The sequence below is a fragment of the Squalius cephalus genome (genome assembly GCF_949319135.1).
Source record: "Squalius cephalus genome assembly, chromosome: 8".
NCBI lineage: Eukaryota > Metazoa > Chordata > Actinopteri > Cypriniformes > Leuciscidae > Squalius > Squalius cephalus.
In genome coordinates this window covers 41,181,218-41,198,805 of record NC_137129.1, presented here as the reverse complement: position 1 = coordinate 41,198,805, position 17,588 = coordinate 41,181,218, and the positions used below count along the sequence as shown (strand labels likewise).

At 38.0% G+C, this 17,588-nt stretch overlaps 3 protein-coding genes across 5 annotated transcripts in view; 1 reads left to right on the top strand and 2 right to left on the bottom strand.

Moving 5' to 3' along the window:
• Positions 1–35: 35 nt before the first annotated feature.
• cfap20 (cilia and flagella associated protein 20) lies at positions 36–4,184 on the bottom strand. The gene is made up of 6 exons (XM_079879782.1): positions 4,056–4,184; positions 1,893–1,972; positions 1,681–1,792; positions 1,412–1,600; positions 253–363; positions 36–181 (listed from the first exon to the last, which is right to left on the bottom strand). The coding sequence occupies exons 1-6, from the start codon at positions 4,137–4,139 to the stop codon at positions 176–178; spliced, it is 582 nt and encodes a 193-aa protein (XP_079735908.1). The 5' UTR covers positions 4,140–4,184; the 3' UTR covers positions 36–175.
• oxsm (3-oxoacyl-ACP synthase, mitochondrial) lies at positions 4,052–11,352 on the bottom strand. 3 transcript variants are annotated; one of them, XR_013822121.1, is made up of 5 exons: positions 11,311–11,352; positions 9,075–9,634; positions 7,318–7,778; positions 5,892–6,569; positions 4,052–5,269 (listed from the first exon to the last, which is right to left on the bottom strand). XR_013822121.1 is itself a non-coding variant. In XM_079879780.1 (4 exons), exons 2-4 carry the CDS (start codon positions 9,585–9,587, stop codon positions 6,167–6,169), a joined length of 1,377 nt encoding a protein of 458 aa, XP_079735906.1. In that variant the 5' UTR covers positions 9,588–9,634; positions 11,311–11,352; the 3' UTR covers positions 4,052–6,166. The 3 variants fall into 3 exon arrangements, 1 of the variants encoding a protein (XP_079735906.1); XR_013822122.1 differs by having other exon boundaries at positions 4,052–5,799; positions 6,018–6,569; XM_079879780.1 differs by having other exon boundaries at positions 4,052–6,569.
• A 1,733-nt stretch (positions 11,353–13,085) lies between these two features.
• trpn1 (transient receptor potential cation channel, subfamily N, member 1) overlaps positions 13,086–17,588 on the top strand; it is a 41,791-nt gene continuing 37,288 nt past the window's right edge. The window contains exons 1-2 of the mRNA XM_079879761.1: positions 13,086–13,559; positions 14,514–14,615. Of these exons, the coding sequence (XP_079735887.1) occupies positions 13,422–13,559; positions 14,514–14,615 (240 nt within the window). The 5' untranslated portion in view covers positions 13,086–13,421. The remainder of the gene's footprint in view (positions 13,560–14,513; positions 14,616–17,588) is intronic.

Below are 17,588 nucleotides of genomic sequence, written 5' to 3'. Positions count from 1 at the left end.
TGGAGAAAATAATCAAACAGACCTCACTTTGTGCATATAAAATATTTATTTAGCAGATGGAAACCAATCACACAGATCCAAAACAACACTTGAAGAACAACAAAAAGATTGGGCCACTAGAAATCCGTCCAGTATGAACGTGTGCAGATAAAACGAAGGAATCCAGTCTGCTCCTTCACTGCTGTGGAGAAGATGCAACAAGATTAACACACATCTATATAGAAACGTTGAGTTTACGCTTGAGCAGCTCACCTTTGCTTTGTTTTGTACTGGTAAATAGAGTTTAAATTCAGCGGGGAGCTCGTCCTCGGAGTACAGCCGGTCAGAGAAGTAAACCCTCCTGATGCGACAGTTTGCGTGGATCTGAAAGACACGAGGAACCCGTCAATCATCTAAATCACAGTCAGACAGCTTTTCTCATACCAGCATTTACAGTATAATTACCACAGGACACTCAATGTCATGTGCAATATCTGCTTAAATATCTTACTTAATACTGAAAAACTTGTATTGCTAACACCCTGATGTCTCTTCTTTGGTAATAACCTTTTATCAGAATCATCCTACATATATATTGATATTGGCTTGAGACTGATATTAGAAGCAGATCTAATCAAGGTTTGCTGAAAATAAAAACTCTTTGTATTGGCAGATTTTAAAGGCACTGAACACAGTTAATCATTCTTTCAATATTAATGGCTGAATCTCAGAAACAAGAACATTCCCAAGTCATATTTCACCCCAAAATTACAGAGGAACATAAAAATGTTACATTATCTTCTTTCACAAAAGCATATATACGTGTGAGTGTGTGTATGTGAAAATACAATGTTATTTTTCCTTATTGCTCTTTATTTGATAAATTTTGATTTGACAAAATAAACATTTATAAATGTATTTCAATTAAATATAATATATATATATATATATTATTTTGAAGACAAATAAGCTCAACTGGCCATTTATATTATATATAAAAATGTACATATAGTGTGTATTATTGAAATTGTAAAGAATTTTGCATTATACAAAAAAGTAAATGCATAAGAAATTATGTATTATTGAAATTGTAAAGAATTTATATATCATGGTAATATGTTAAATTGCTAAATGTATGCCAACTGTTGTATTATATAATATTGTATTACAATATTTTTTACTGTCACTGTCATAAACGAACAATCAAGTGTCAGTTGAGCACATCTAGTCTTAATAGTCATGAAAATGAAATGTCAATTTCTAAAAAATATTTTTTTTAAAGAAAATTTCTTATTTTGTTCGTCTTGATTTAGAGGTGAAATGTGTGTGTTATAATGAGCTCACCTGCACTGTATTAGTCCTAAAACAGACACAATTGGTTCTTTTGTTATGTGAATGTGAATGTGAGCCGCGTGTGTTTTGAGGAGCTCACCTGCACTCTCAGAGTCTCGATGTAGTTGGTGCCGTACGCTCGGCGTGTGAAGTCTGACAGGTTGAACTGGATCTGGTTCCAGCCGTCGTCGAGCCTCATGGGCATCGTACAGATGAAGGGCTTCACGCGGGTCGTGCTCTGATAGTTACTCGCCCTGAACCTCCGCCGCACGTTCTTATCATCCAGCACCTGGAATGACATGCATGTCATATAGATCACGTGCTGGTTCATTTTTTTTGGGATGAATTGTAATATTATCGAGACCCTACCTGAACTTCAAATGTGAAATACTTCTTGAGGTTCTTGATGATCATGACGAGGAAGGGCAGTTTGATGCCGAGGGTTTTCTTGGGGTCTGCGGGACACGTGATGTAGGTGGTGCTGTGGAGAGACACACACGGGTCAGGCTGGATCAGGAGGATCATGTGATCAGGATCAGATGGACACACACACACACACACACACTCACACTCACACTCACCTGACGTTCGTTCCCTCCACCTCCAGCACCAGAGACTGGATGTCATTGTCTGTGATGCGTTTGATGTGTCCGTTTCTGACCTGCAGGGACATGTGTGTTTGAGTTAATGCATTATTCACATCTACATTAAACTCCTTTAGCTTATTTAAACTGAATATATATATATATATATAAAATCTATACATACACATAAAATAATATTAAACATTTATCATTTCATTTAGTTTAACTTGTAGTTTTTAGTTTAGTCACACTCGTGTATGTGACTGAGTATGAGTGAGTGTGTGAGTGAAAGTGTGTGTGTGTGTGTGTGTGTGTGTGTGTGTGTGAGAGTGAGTGAAAGTCTGTGTGTGTGTGTGTGTGTGTGTGTGTGTGTGTGAGTGAGTGAGTGAAAGTGTGTGTGTGTGTATGTGTATGAGTGTTGTGAGTCTGAAAGAGTGTGTGTGTGTGTGTGTGTGTGTGTGTGTGTGTGTGTGTGTGTGTTGTGACTGAGTGAGAGAGAGTGTGTGTGTGTGTGTGAGATGTTGTGAGTGTGCGCGAGTGTCTGTGTGTGAGCGAGCGAGCGAAAGTAAGCCCGTGTGTGTATGTGATGTGAGTGTGGTGTGTGTATATGAGTCTCTGTGTGTGTGTGTGTGTGTTGTGACTGAGTGAGAGAGAGTGTGTGTGTGTGTGTGATGTTGTGAGTGTGCGCGAGTGTCTGTGTGTGAGCGAGCGAGCGAAAGTAAGCCCGTGTGTGTATGTGATGTGAGTGTGGTGTGTGTATATGAGTGTTGTGAGTCTGTGTGTGTGTGTGTGTGTGTGTGTGTGTGTGTATAATATGGAGTTAATTTTGTGCCAAATATTATCTAGGCTTATTTATTTATATTGTAAAACACAATACATATTTGTTACTCCACTGCACTTTCGCTTAAATTGACGTTTGTACTTGCACATTGCTTTCTGTTTGTTTGCGAGTCCAGTTTTCCTCGGCAAAGCAGATCGAGTTTGTTTGCAAAATGCTGTATTTGTTTAATTATGGCACAAAATTAACTCCACCTATCTATCTATAAATTACAGAAACGTCTGTCTGTTATTCGCACATCTCTCGAACCGTTAGCTCGACAGGTGCTTGACTCCAAACTTGACAGGTGTCTCGCTACGGGCACGAACAAGTGCAGTGCCAAGTTTGACGTTGTTTGGATTAGAAATGCAAAATATATCGGTAAAAGAAGCACACACTGGCTTTTGCCGCTCTAGCAGCTGGCCACTCCCCCCTCTCTCTCACACACACACACGTAGTGTTTTCATGTTTTATGGGGACTTTCCATAGACATAATGATTTTTATACTGTACAAACTGTATATTCTATTCCCTTACACTAACCCGACCCCTAAACCTACCCATCACAGAACACTTTCTGCAATTTCACATTTTCAAAAAAACATCACTGTTTTGATGTATAAGCCGTTTTCCTCATGGGGACCAAAAAATGTCCCCACACGTACAAGGATTTCGGATATTGCCATCCTTGTGGGGACATTTTGTCCCCATAATGTAGGGTTTACCAGGCCACACACACACACACACACACACACACACTGAGTGAGCACAGCTGGCCACTCCCCCTCTCACACTGAGCGAGCATTTCATTCAATTTTCCACATTTATTGTATGTCATTATGTCAGTATCAGTATTTGTTTTCTACCATACACAAATAAAAACGTCACTGAACTTTTGCTGTGCAATTGTAACAATGAGCACTCAAACACACCAACACACAAACAATTACTAAAAACACACACAAAAACTGATTTTGCACGGGCATTTTGCACTAGTAGTATAACCACAAAAAGCAGATGAAAATTCCAGAGCATTAAATGATTATCATATTCATATACTATGCTATTTATAAGTTACTCAATGATTCTTCAAAAAATGCCATTACAGCATCATTATGGTCATGTTAAAACCCCATAATGTATGTTACCATGGTAATACCATAGTACTTTTAGCGCGAATGAGTATAATGTTATCCAGGTCCTAATGTTCTAACCCACTTTAGATTAAATGTGAATGATAACTTTAATTACAGCCTAAATGTGTTAAGTTAACGTTAGCTGTCCATTAGCAACATCTGAGCTCGCTCAGCCCATCAAACATCATCATTTCCGGCTTGTGCTCACCTTCTTGTCCCAGATCTGCAGAGGTTTGCTGCCGATACTGTAGAGGATGGACAGGAATCCGCTCTGGAAGGTGTTTTTGAACATAATCCTGCAGCTTAAATTTAAATGAAATCACACCATACACTGTTTATTCTGCTTTGAACGCGTCCGGCTGGATCGCTGCGCTCGAGATCTCGGGTTCCGCCTGACAAACACTAAATAAACTTATACATCGGTTATGAGAACAAGGTATTTTATAACTCGTTAATAGTTGCGTCCGATCCGATTAATCTCAAGCGGCGACACGGACGAGGTTTTTCGGAGTTTATTTGGGAGTTGCTATGCGACGTGACGTGACCTGGTTGTCACGTCGGACCCTTTAATGTTGACACGGCTGTTGCTATAGTAACGGGGTGTCCCAGTCCCACTAGTGCACGACTGCTGGTGTGACGACGCTTTATAATAAAGCAATGAATATATGAAATTTATGTTTATATATAGAAAATGTTGTTTAAAATAGTATAGATTAGCTGTATTGTTTTGAATTGTCAATTAAATATGTTAAATAGTGCTGTCTATAATATAGACACATACACATTACACACACAAACATACACACACTCTCTCAAACACATTCACTCTCTAGCACACACACACACACACACACACACACACACACTGACAGTCACACATACACTCAAACACACAGACACTCACAAACACAGACACTCACTCTCACACGCACTCTCAAACACACACTCACTTTCACACACAACAATCACACACATATATTTACAAACTTTTATTTTAGATGCAATTAATCGACTTGACAGCACTAATATTACATGTAAAATATTTTAATGCTGACAATATGCTTTCAAGCAAAATATCAAGGTTTATTTACTCAGCATTGTGCATTAAATGTGGTCATGCATTGATTGCCATCCTTAATTAATCAACTAAACTAAATTAAATTTAACACACAAAGTTCTTAACCACACTTATTTAATTCAAGTAATTACATTTAATTAACCAAGCAACTCGATGAGGTCATGTGACAACAAATCAACTCTATTGTTTGTATGTATGCAGTGTGCTAGTATTCCATTACAGTTAGGGCATGAAATCGTGCTTAATCCGATTTTGTTTATTGCGATTATGAAATCGCAAAGGCTGTGATTACTTGTTATGCGCAGCTTGTCAGTGACAGACGGCTCTGTGATCAGTAGTAAACGCTGCTCCATCTGAAAGCACTGCGAGTTTGAGTCGCTTATAACGTGAATTTGAACACGCCAAACATCTTTCCAAACATGAGAAGCATTTATGAACCTCTTGTCCAACAAAATACAACTTTTTAAAAAATCAATCAAAGCGTTTCAATCTTCTGTTTATTCATTTTCTGTGTATTATTTTCCTGGAATGACTTGTGTGTTATAGTACTTCTGTGGCGGGGCAGATTTGGCGTGTGTGTGTGTGTGTGTGTGTGTGAGAGAGAGCGCCCTCTGGCTTTCAGATGGAGCAGCATCTCCTACTGATCACAGAGCCGTGCTTCACTGACAAGCATAAAATAATCGCAGCATTTGCCAAATCGCGTGCGGTTTCATTTAGATTAATCGTGCAGTCCTAATTGCAGTCCGATGGATCAATGTTCGGAAACTCTTACTGGATCTGATCAAGTGAAATCCGCAGAACTGTAATCACACGCTTGGGAGACACAGAAAAGCACACAAACTCTCTCTCAAAAACACACACACACACACACACACTCACAAACTTTTCTTTTAGATGCAATTAATCGACTTGACAGCATGAATAATATTAACATAAAATTACATGTAAAATATTTTAAGTTAATGCTGACAATATGCTTTTAGGCAAAATATCAAGGTTTATTTACTCAGCATTATGCATTAAATGTGGTCATGCATTGATTGTCATCCTTAATTAATCAATCAACTAAATTAAACTAAATTAAATTCACACAACATTTTTAACCACACTTATTTAATTCAAAATACATTCAATTAAACAAGCAACTCGATGAGGTCATGTGACAACAAATCAGCTGTATTGTTAGTATGTATGCAGTGTGCTAGTATTCCACTCAAGTGAATCCGCAGAACTGTAATGAATCACACGCTCGCGAGACACAGAGAAGCGTTTGTTCCGCCGAAGCCGAATGAGTTGCTGAGCGCGACTCTGCGTCCGCTAGCGCTCCAGGGCTGCGCTGTGCAGGGCACATAGTTCATGTCGAACTCCGGCTCGGTGCGGTCCAGGTTGAGGGTGGGCGGCAGGGTAGCGTAGCGGCACGCGAGGGCAGTGAACGCCGCCTCCAGCGCCCCGGCGGCCCCCAACAGGTGCCCTGTGGCTCCTTTAGTGGACGACACCGCTAGCGAGTGCGCGTGCGTCTGAAACAGCCTCTTCACGGCTGCGTTCTCCGCGGCGTCTCCCAGCGGTGTGGAGGTGGCGTGGGCGTTGATGTACGTCACGTCTGAAGCGCTTACACCAGCGTCACGCAGAGCAGCCGACATGCACCTGAGATATAGCAGGACGTTTGGGTTATTAGACCGACTGAGCTGGACTGCATACTTTAGGATCAGCACTGGATGATATCTGAGCATCTACTGCAGAGTCTTCATCATCTCACCCGTTTAATCCTCCATCCTAAACCTCACTATGCTATAATATGCTATGTTATGCTATGATGTTAGGCTATGCTATGCTATGTTGCTATGCTATGCCATGTTATGCTTTGCTATGCTATGTTATATTGTTATGCTATGCTATGCTTTTGTTATGCTATGCTATGTTATGCTGTTATGCAATGCTGTTATGCTATGCTGTTATGCTATGCTTTTGTTATGCTATGCTATGTTATGCTGTTATGCTATGCTGTTATGCTATGTTATGCTATGCTTTTGTTATTCTATGCTATGCTATGTTACGCTGTTATGTTATGCTATGCTGTTCTGCTATGCTATGCTGTTATGTTATGCTATGTTATGTTATGCTTTGCTATACTATGTTATGCTATGCTATATTATGATTTGATATGATATGATATGATATGATATGATATGCTATGTTATGTTATGTTATGTTATGTTATGTTATGTTATGTTATGTTATGTTATGTTATGTTATGATATGATATGCTATGCTATGTTATGTTATGTTATGTTATGTTATGTTATGTTATGTTATGTTATGATATGCTATGCTATGTAAAAATTCTAGATTACAAAAAAGTGTTTATTTGCATGCTGAAAGGTGACGGTATTACCGAAAGGCTCCGTCTCCATCTGCGGTTGGTGCGGTGATGTGACTAGCGTCTCCAGAGAGGCCGTAACCCAAGACCTCAGCGTAGACCCGCGCCCCTCTCTGCTCGGCGTGAGCGTACTCCTCTAAAACGAGCACGGCCGCCCCTTCTCCCATCACAAACCCCTCTCTGTCCGGATGAAACGGGCGTGAGGCGAGTCTGGGCTCCTGGTTCCAGTTGGTGCTGAGGGCCCGAGCCCGAGCGAAGCCGGCTATGGCTAGCGGGCTAACGCAGGCCTCCGTCCCGCCGGCTAGCATCACCGTAGCATCACCGTGAGCGATGAAACGGGCCGCGTCCCCGATAGCGTGAGCCCCCGTGGTGCATGCGGTGGAAACGGCGTGATTTGGACCCTTTAGTTTGTGTTTGATGCTTATGTGCCCGGCGGCCATGTTGACCAGGATGCGGGGGACGAAAAACGGGCTGACCTTGAAATAAAAAAGGTTTATATGGAGATTAGATTGGCTGTATTGCTTTGAATTGTTAATTAAATATATATTAAACAGTGGTGTCTATAATATACACACACACACACACACACACACACACTGACAGACACACACTCACACATACTCTCAAACACGCACACTCTCATACACACACACACACTGACAGACACACACACACTCATACATACTGACAGACACACACTAACACATACTCTCAAACAGCACACACACTGACAGACACACACTTATACACACACACACACACACACACACACACACTGACAAACACACACACACTAACACATACTGACAGACACACACTAACACATACTCTCAAACAGCACACACACTGACAGACACACACTTATACACACACACACACACACACACACACACACACACTGACAAACACACACACACTAACACATACTGACAGACACACACTAACACATACTCTCAAACAGTACACACACTGACAGACACACACTCTCATACACACACACACTGACAGACACACACTCTCATACACACACACACTGACAGACACACACACACACACACACACACACACTCACATATACTGACAGACACACACTAACACATACTCTCAAACAGCACACACACTGACAGACACACACTCATACACACACACACACACACACTGACAGACACACACACACTAACACATACTGACAGACACACACTAACACATACTCTCAAACAGTACACACACTGACAGACACACACTCTCATACACACACACACACTGACAGACACACTCTCATACACACACACACTGACAGACACACACACACTCACACATACTCTCAAACACGCACACTGACAGACACACACACTCATACACACACACTGACAGACACACACACACTCACACATACTCTCAAACACGCACACTGACAGACACACACTCTCATACACACACTCACACATACTCTCAAACACACATACACAGACACTCTCAAAAAAACACACAGACACTCACTCTCAAACACACACACACAAACTCACTCACACTCACTCTCAAACACACACACACAAATATATTTACCAACTTTTATTTTAGATGCAATTAATCGACTTGACAGCACTAATATTAACATAAAAGTAAATGTAAAATATTTTAATGCTGAAAATATTAAATATCAGTGTTTATTTACTCAGCATTGTGCAATAAATGTGGTCATGCATTGATTGTCATCCTTAATTAATTAATCAACTAAACTAAATTAAATTCACACAAAGTTCTGTGCTGACCTTGCTATAGCCGCGCGTCTGAAAGGCAGAGGCCGTTCGAGCGATCTCTTCCAGAGACACCATTCCCATCCCGACCGCCACACCGGTGTCCAGCTGCTCCTCAGGGCTTCTGGGAAACCACCCACAATCCTCCAGAGCCAGTTGGGCGGCACCGAGGGCCATAACCGTGGCTGGAGACATGCTGTTTATCTCTCCTTTGGATACAAACGTCTCTTCGTTGAAATCTCCAGGTTTGTCTCCTCTCGGCACGCGAGCCGCCACCTTACACGGCACTGTTTTATACTCCTCTGAGTCCAGAGCAACCAAACCACTTTCTCCACCAATCAGACGCTGCCAAGGCAGAGCACTTCCTGTTCCGAGGGGAGAGACGAGTCCGATGCCGGTGATCACCACCCTCCTGCGACTCGGAGCCGCTCGACTCCAGTGTCTTTTGGCAGAGCTCAGACACACGCAGCTCTTCACACTGGACAGAGAAAGCCTCAGTAACGTCTTCTGACAGCATCTCAGGGACATCGTGACCAAACCTGCTCTGGGAAGATCGAGGCTACATCACATCTCCACTGTAAAAGACACAAAGAGAAGAAGTTCATTATTACCTCTCATGCCTCATAGTAAAACATCAGGATAAAACACCATGAAAATGTTTCTATTGTGCATTTTTTTCCTCTCATTTAATATTATTTTTTCAGCATAACAAGTAGACTGAAAGGTGAAAACTTAACATACACATATCCATAAATATGTGTATATTTATGTGTACACACACACACACACACACACACACACACATATATATATGGGTCATTGACGAATAAGGTTTTTAAAAGTGTAAAAAAATTAGAATGGAGATATAACTATATTTGAAACCATTTTTTAGTTTACTTAGTTTTTTTAGTTTAAGATTTTGTGGTTTGTACAATCAATTAACACTGTTTTTTGTCATTTTTTACAAGATGGAAAAAATGTCACCAAAAAAGTCATTCGGTTTAACCACTGATTTGAAAGTTAAAAACTGATTTGACATTGATGTTGAGATAGTATATAGTGTGGACCACAGAAGAAATATTAAAACAAATTATCACTGATCTCATAAATGTAATCATTTATCGGACTACTCTAAACACTCCAACATATTCAAGTAAAACATTGCACAGGGAAAGGAGAAAAGGGGAAATGTAAAACAAAGAGCCTTATATGCTTTATATTTGTATTATTGTAGTTCCTTTAGTTATTAAAAACAATATTATTCCATTTAAATATTTACTATATCGGTTTTACCGAATGACCTTTTGACACTTCAAAATCTTTAAAATACCTTTATATGTAGTAAAATATAATTAAAACCTTTTGGATTCAGTAAAAGAGATCAAGTTGTACTACCTTACATACTTTGGATGTTATATATTTGTTTTTTTTTTATTATTATTATTAAGGCCTTTGGACAAAAAAAAAAAAAGACCCGTCACGTCATTGACCCATATATAGCATAAGTCCACTGCTTTATACTACTTATTTTAGACTAAAATCTAATCTAAAATGTATTTATCTCTAATATGGCGAAATGGTGTGTTGCAACTTGCAACATAAAGCATGAGAAGATTAATGCCTTAACATTATAGATGTATAGTTTAAAAGCACATCACAAAGTTATATAAAAAATGTTGAGAATATGCTAATATATATATATATATATATATATATATAATACAAATATTTTAAAATAGGTCAAGATGAAGTATTATTATATTATATTATTATATTGCCACTGTTGTCACTTTCTAAAATGTCAAAAAAATAAAATAAAAAAATAAATAATAATAATAATAATAATAATAATATATATATATATATATATATATATATATATATATATATATATATATATATATATATATAATTATTATTATTATTATTTATTTATTTATTTTTGACATTTCAGACAGTGTCATTTTCAGACAGTGACATTTCAGACATCAAAACTGATGTCAAATCAGTTTTTAACTTTCAAATCAGTGGTTAACTGATTTGAAAGTTAAATAATATATATATATTATTTCTGTCAAGAAAAGAATAACCTTGGAAGATAATATCTACTTGGAGTATATTGCTCCATTTATGCATCTCAATGGATTGAATATGGTTATGCACGAAATGTTATGATATCGACTTAACTAAACTTAACTAAATGTCACGTCGCAGATTTAATAACTACATGTAATTAAATTCAAATACGTACTCTCATTCACGTGGATTCAGCAGTGGCTAATGTAAACCTTTCTTTTACTGTCTATGATGTAAACAGACCAGACAGGGACGGACTTCCGGTTCTCGGTGATTTCTATAATAAAAGTATCCAGACTTGGTGCTAAAAGTCCTCGTTTAATACACCTAACGAATCAAAGGCACGATTTACACATTCTTCTCCAAATTATCTGACTTCAATAGGACCATTATTATGATTCATAATAGTAGTAATGATAATAATAATATATTTTATTAGATCATCTATATTCTAAAATTATAAAAATGAGCAGTTTTATTACACGTTGTTGAGGAGACGCAAGTAGTGCTAGGAGAAGCGAGGTTAATCTAAACTCAGCACTTTGAGGACATCTGCTGGTTCAAGCCGTGTACATGCAATGATAACTTGTTAAACTACAGTTAAAGTCGGCATGAAACGGAAGTTGAGATTGTAATTTTTTCCTTGTTGTGACGCATATCCGAGTGAAACGGCTTCTGAAATTAGAAAAAAATGTAGGGCGGGGCTTGATTTCGTCCTTCGGGAATTGATTGGATCGTTGGAGGTTGGGCGTTGCAAACAAAATCGAGGCAGATTTGAATGTCAGTTTACGTTCAGTTGTGGAGGATTTCTCTCCACCGGACTCCCCACCGTTACCCTCCCATGAAGGATTTTTTATTTTATTTTATTATTCCCGCGAACCAAGATGAGTCAAGTCAAGTTATCAGCCTTATTAGACATTCTCTGTTATCAGTCAAGTTCACCCTCGAGAGCATCTCGATAGCCGCACCCTCATCGGCTCTGGCCGCACCCTTTCGCCATGGCACGTGACCGAAAGAGAAGAGAGGTCGTTTCGAGGGGGGAGGGAAGGGTAATGTATTTGATTAAAGATTATAAGGGTACATGAATTTTAAAAAAATAATGAAGTGCACAGATAAATCATTTATAATAAACACTACAATATTACATATAAGAAGAAGATTTGTCAAATTTGATTTCATGCCGACTTTAAATTAGGCTACTGTATAATGTGCAGTCTTTAGTTCATTTGTTGCACTTATTTTGTGCATTTTGCGACACTTTTACAGAGACAAAAATGTTATAGACTTAAAGTAAAAAACTGGCTGAGATAATAGATTGAAATGTAGTTTAAAAATGACGTTTGATTGGATTTTCATGAAACAATTTCTGATTGGCAAATGTCACGTGGTTCCTTTGGCGGAGTCTGTTCCGTTGAAAACAAATCGCGTAAAAAATAGTATGGAAATACATTGGTTTGTATTATAAAACGCAAATACCAGAATATTAGATATACAAATATAAACAAAAACAACCAAATACAATACCATATAATAGACTGAAATCTAATCTAAAACGGCCATATCTCTAAAATGTTTTAAAAACCTTTATTTCTGACAAGAAAAGAATAGCCTTGAAAGTCAATATGCATTTACTCGGCTTAATTAACTAATTAAAATTAAATTAAAAGTAAATAAAGTTATTTGATTGGTCAATAAAACATCACGTGGTGCCGCTCGAGGCGTCTGTTTCATCGAAACCAGAGCCGTTGAAAATTTGAAAAAATATTTTTAGTTTTTTTTTGTGTCTGACAAATGTACCATTCTACACACCAACCAAACCTGATTTGGTCAAATTTCCCACGCAGATGGACCTGATTTCATCCTAAATTAGAAATTATCTACCGGTAATCTTTCATCATTATTAAAGTGGATGATGATGGTCCTGAGGTAAACGACTTGTGCTATTTTCTTCGGAAGGATACACTCTGAAGTCCAGCGGCTTGAGCTCTTATTATTCGGGCTCTTTTGCTGTGGGCTTGTTTCAATGGTCTTTTTTGTTGAATCCAGGGTAACAGGAGGAACTGAAGGCGGAGTTTGCAAACTTTAGCCCACCGCAGACAGTCGTCGGAGGAATGTCATGTTGGCTCTATACCTCCTACCAAGAGGGAGGAACCGTTAGACCCGCACCTGCACGCGCACTACAACACATCTGTCTTCATTTTATCTTTTAAACGGACATGCTTTTCTTATGGTGTTTACAGACCCGTACTTCTTATTTCCTCTGAGTTGATTGAGTGCTCTTATATTATGATGTCTGAAAGCTCTGGTGTCTCAGGGGCCCTTCAGCGCCTGATGCCTCTGGCCCTCAGGGGAGAGTGGATGGCACTAGAACAGAAACTCAAGACTGTAGAAAAGGGAGATCCGGACATCTTCCAGTTCGACGAGGTGAGATGCACAGCAGATGCATTTTGTTATTGCATGCTTTAAAAAGTCATTAAATATAAAGAGTCATTATTATTATCAATTATTATATGTATTATTATATGTATTATGACTGCATTATAGTATAAAGTGTGATAAAGAGTCATTAACATTTATAATATATAAATATAACACTTATTTATATATACAGCATTTAGCATGTTTAGTTTTGCATATAACGTTAGCTCATTAAATCTGAGCATATACAGTACCAGTCAAAAGTTGGAAACATAACTCTCTTACTCTCTTGTTCATCAAGCCTGCATTTATTTGATCAAAAATACAGAAAAACATCAATATTGTGAATTATTATTACAATTTAAAATAGTGGTTTTAAATGGTAATAACATTTCCCAATGTTACTGTATTTTGTATCAAATAAATGCAGGCTTGATGAGCAGAAGAGACTTCAAAAACTTAAAAAATAGCAATGTTTCCTAACTTTTGACCTGCACTGTATAATGTTAAATCAGTGCATTTAACTAATCATGCTTCATGGTGCAACTTTTAGAGATATTAGATAGGTTTTAGATTAAATTCTAGTCTATTAGATTTTATTTGGTTGTGTTACAGTGTACATTTTCTTTACATTTTAATATATATATTCTGGTATTTGCTGTTTTATAATAAACACCAATATATCTTACGTAATGATAATGATTTCATAAAAAATTTATTCAATCACATATTTAATTTTCATAACTTCAGTAACAGTTCTGTGCATATGCAGTGTTCAAACTGCTTTATTATAAAATCCTTGCATTTTAATGAACCTCAGCATCTGTATGTTCAGCGTTTGTATTGATTTCCCTCCTGTGTAAAGCACACATGCACTTCAGCTCTGAATACACGCTCTCTACTGCATCCGTGAAATATTGCCTGTGCTTCCCGATGATATATTTCCTCGTTGTCCCACAGGAGTCTGGCTTGAGCCTGATGATGGTCGCGGTGCGAGAGAATCGTTTGTCTGTCGTTGACAGGCTTCTGGAACTGGGGGTCAATCCAAGTGACAAAACCAAGGTAGGAGTTTCCCACCGTCTGGACTCGTGTCTTAAATAACTTCACTCCGCTGTGAGAACACCAGCACCCGCCACTCAACGCACATGTTGTTCATTACTAGCACACAATTAAACTTTTAATGGAAACGGTTCGATGGCGTAGAAGCTTATTATAGAGCAAGTGCTGCCGATACTCTGGCCTGTAGATATGGCTCGAGTGCCTCCTTCAATAAATTCTTAGGGAAAAGTATCAGCAAACCTCTCCTACTTTAGTACTTGTTTTGGGGTTTGCTCAAATCATATTTTATGATCTTGTTTATTTTTTATGGAGTCATGAAATCCGCTCTACCGTATGTTGGTGTCAGTATCTGCTGTGAGTTTTATAACTCGGTGAACGCCTCAGTGAATAATTGTGCCTCTGTGGGTGTTTAAAAGTGCAGCACGGATCAACAGCGAACACCAAGTTGGATCTGACAGGAAAAGTTGACGGAACTGCATGGAAAATTATATTTGTGTGAGAGTGAATGGGCGAGAGAGCTAAACAGCAAATCTGTCCGCTTGTGCAACATGTGCTATAGTCTCCCAAAAACATCAGCATTTTATATATATATATATACAGTGTATACATTCTTTAAAGATATTAATACTTTTACTCATCAAGGATGCATTAAATTGATCAAAAGTGACTGTTACAAAAGGCAAGGCAAGTTTATTTATATAGCACATTTTATACACTATGGCAGTTCAAAGTGCTTTACGCAGAAAGGCATTAAAATAATCACAAAATAAAAGATTATATTTCAAATAAATGCTGTTCGTTTAAACCTTCGATTCATCAAATAATCCTGAAAAATAAAATTGATCAGTTTCCACAAAAATATGAAACTTTTTTCAACATTGATAATAATCAGAAATGTTTCTTGAGCAGCAAATCATCATATTAGAATGATTTCTGAAGGATCATGTGACACTGAAGACTGGAGTAATGATGCTGAAAATCAAGCTTTGATCACAGGAATAAATTACACTTTACTATATATTTTAGATTGTAATAATACTTCACAGTATTACTGTTTTTACTGTATTTTTGATCAAATAAATATGCAGCCGTTGTGAGCAGAAGATACTTTTTTTCAAAAACATTAAAAATCTAATCTAAAAAAATCTAAAGTAGAAGCTATAATATTATATGAAGAAGAAAAAAACCTAATCAAATAATTTGGTCTTGAAAGAATTTGTTAAAAAATGTTTGAGTTCATTCTGAGATCTCATATTTAATTACAGACTTATGGTATCTTGGCAAATCTGAGCAGTTTGAGACATTATTATATATATATATTTTCTGAAACTCTAGAAAAGACACGTGAAGTAACTTTGGTCTTTTTATCAGGAGAAACATCTGAGAACTTGTGCAAATGTCTCCAATTGTTCTCAAATTGAATTTCGTCGCTGTCTAGGTCGGAGAAACACTTCATATTTATAGGAGATCTCATTTCCTATGGGAAGATAAGAAAGTTTCTGCTTGGAAAAATCTCTTTTGTCAGTCATCTGGTAAATGCATAAATGCAATCTGTGTAATATAAGTTTTATGAAGTACGAACATTTTCGCTTTACAAGCGTAAAAATGAAGTGCCAGAGTTTTTCAAAGCTTCAAATCAATGTGGAAATGGATGTTGTAAACGTGAATGAGAACATTTTCTCATGGCTGGTGTGGTGGACTTGAGGTTAGTTTCATTCTTGTCAGGTGTTTTTACTTGTTGTGGTGACTTAACCAGCTAATTTATTTCAAAAGGGATCATGGGACAATAATAACTAAATTTTTACATTGTAAAATTTGCCAGAAAGACTAGGATGTTTAGCAGGTGTTCTGACTGAGGGCTGCAATGTTGTTTCCACTCAACATGATTTTTGCTAATGTTGAGCTGCATTTTACACTCTGAAAATGTTGGGTGGTTTCAACCCAAATTTGGGTCAAATATGGACAAACCTAGCCGTTGGGTTAAAGTTTTGTCCATATTTGACCCAAAATTGGGTGAAAACAACCCAGCATTTTTTTAAAGTGTATTTTTATTCAGTTTTATTTGCTTCATAAAGCTCATCTGTATCTTTCACCGTCCATACCTTTTGTTTTAGTGGATGGCATGTAAATCTCCAAAGTTGAGTTTGTCTGTACTTGAGTTTCTCCAAAACCCACGAGGTCTGGATTCAGACCAGTGTCTGTTTCCCACTCCCATCACATGTATTGAATTACCCTACAGTTTTGAAATACTACTTTTGGGCATCGTGTGGTGAACGACAAGTGAATCAATCATTCACGGGATGGGGGGGGTCTGTCAGTCGATCTATCAAAACCGGTTTGGTAAGAAAGAAATGTGCAGGAGTTTAGGAGTGGAAACCTCGCTGTGGTTAGTAGTCCGAAGTGATTCACTAAAATATTCCTCTGCGTAATATCTTCCATCTTTGAAAGTGTCTGGAATGCTCTTTACTGTGTGTTTAGGGGTTTTAGGAGTGCGGCGCGTGTGGCCTTTCTTCAGGTGATCCGGTGTCTTTGACTTGCTGTGGTTTAGACCAAACAAAGTAAATCAGAAAAACACACTGTCTGCATTTGAACCTCAAGGAAAGTATGAGGTACACACTTAAAATGATTGTCTATTTTCTTGTCCTAGTTTCAAGTTTGGCATCGACTAGTGAAGCTAGTTGCTCAGATACAAAGGTTAGTCACAGGCTGTGTGTCTAAAATCTAGTGAGCTGCCTTGCTATCATTAGCCGCGTTTCCATTACAGATTTGCGCAAAACTTTTTTTGCGATATTTTCTAAATGTCAATAAAAAACTATTGCGAAATGACGGCGTTTCCATTTACCGATGTTTAATGCAACTGAAACGTAATTTTTTCCTCTCGCGATAAGTCATTCCAACAATTATGGCGATGTATGTTGGCAGGTTTACATATATCCCAGTTACCATACACAGTAGTCGATTGCCGAGTTCACGTGC

What these genes read in the sequence shown, in the direction of transcription:
- cfap20 (XM_079879782.1), bottom strand. Translation starts at nt 4,139, where the DNA reads ATGTTCAAAAACACCTTCCAGAGCGGATTCCTGTCCATCCTCTACAGT. An exon ending in GTGGAGGGAACGAACGTCAG is followed by an intron (nt 1,793 to 1,892) that starts GTGAGTGTGAGT and finishes GTCTCTCCACAG; the next exon opens with CACCACCTACATCACGTGTC. An exon ending in TCGAGACTCTGAGAGTGCAG is followed by an intron (nt 364 to 1,411) that starts GTGAGCTCCTCA and finishes CGTGTCTTTCAG; the next exon opens with ATCCACGCAAACTGTCGCAT.
- oxsm (XM_079879780.1), bottom strand. Translation starts at nt 9,587, where the DNA reads ATGTCCCTGAGATGCTGTCAGAAGACGTTACTGAGGCTTTCTCTGTCC. An exon ending in AGACGCGCGGCTATAGCAAG is followed by an intron (nt 7,779 to 9,074) that starts GTCAGCACAGAA and finishes TTTTATTTCAAG; the next exon opens with GTCAGCCCGTTTTTCGTCCC. An exon ending in GATGGAGACGGAGCCTTTCG is followed by an intron (nt 6,570 to 7,317) that starts GTAATACCGTCA and finishes GCTATATCTCAG; the next exon opens with GTGCATGTCGGCTGCTCTGC.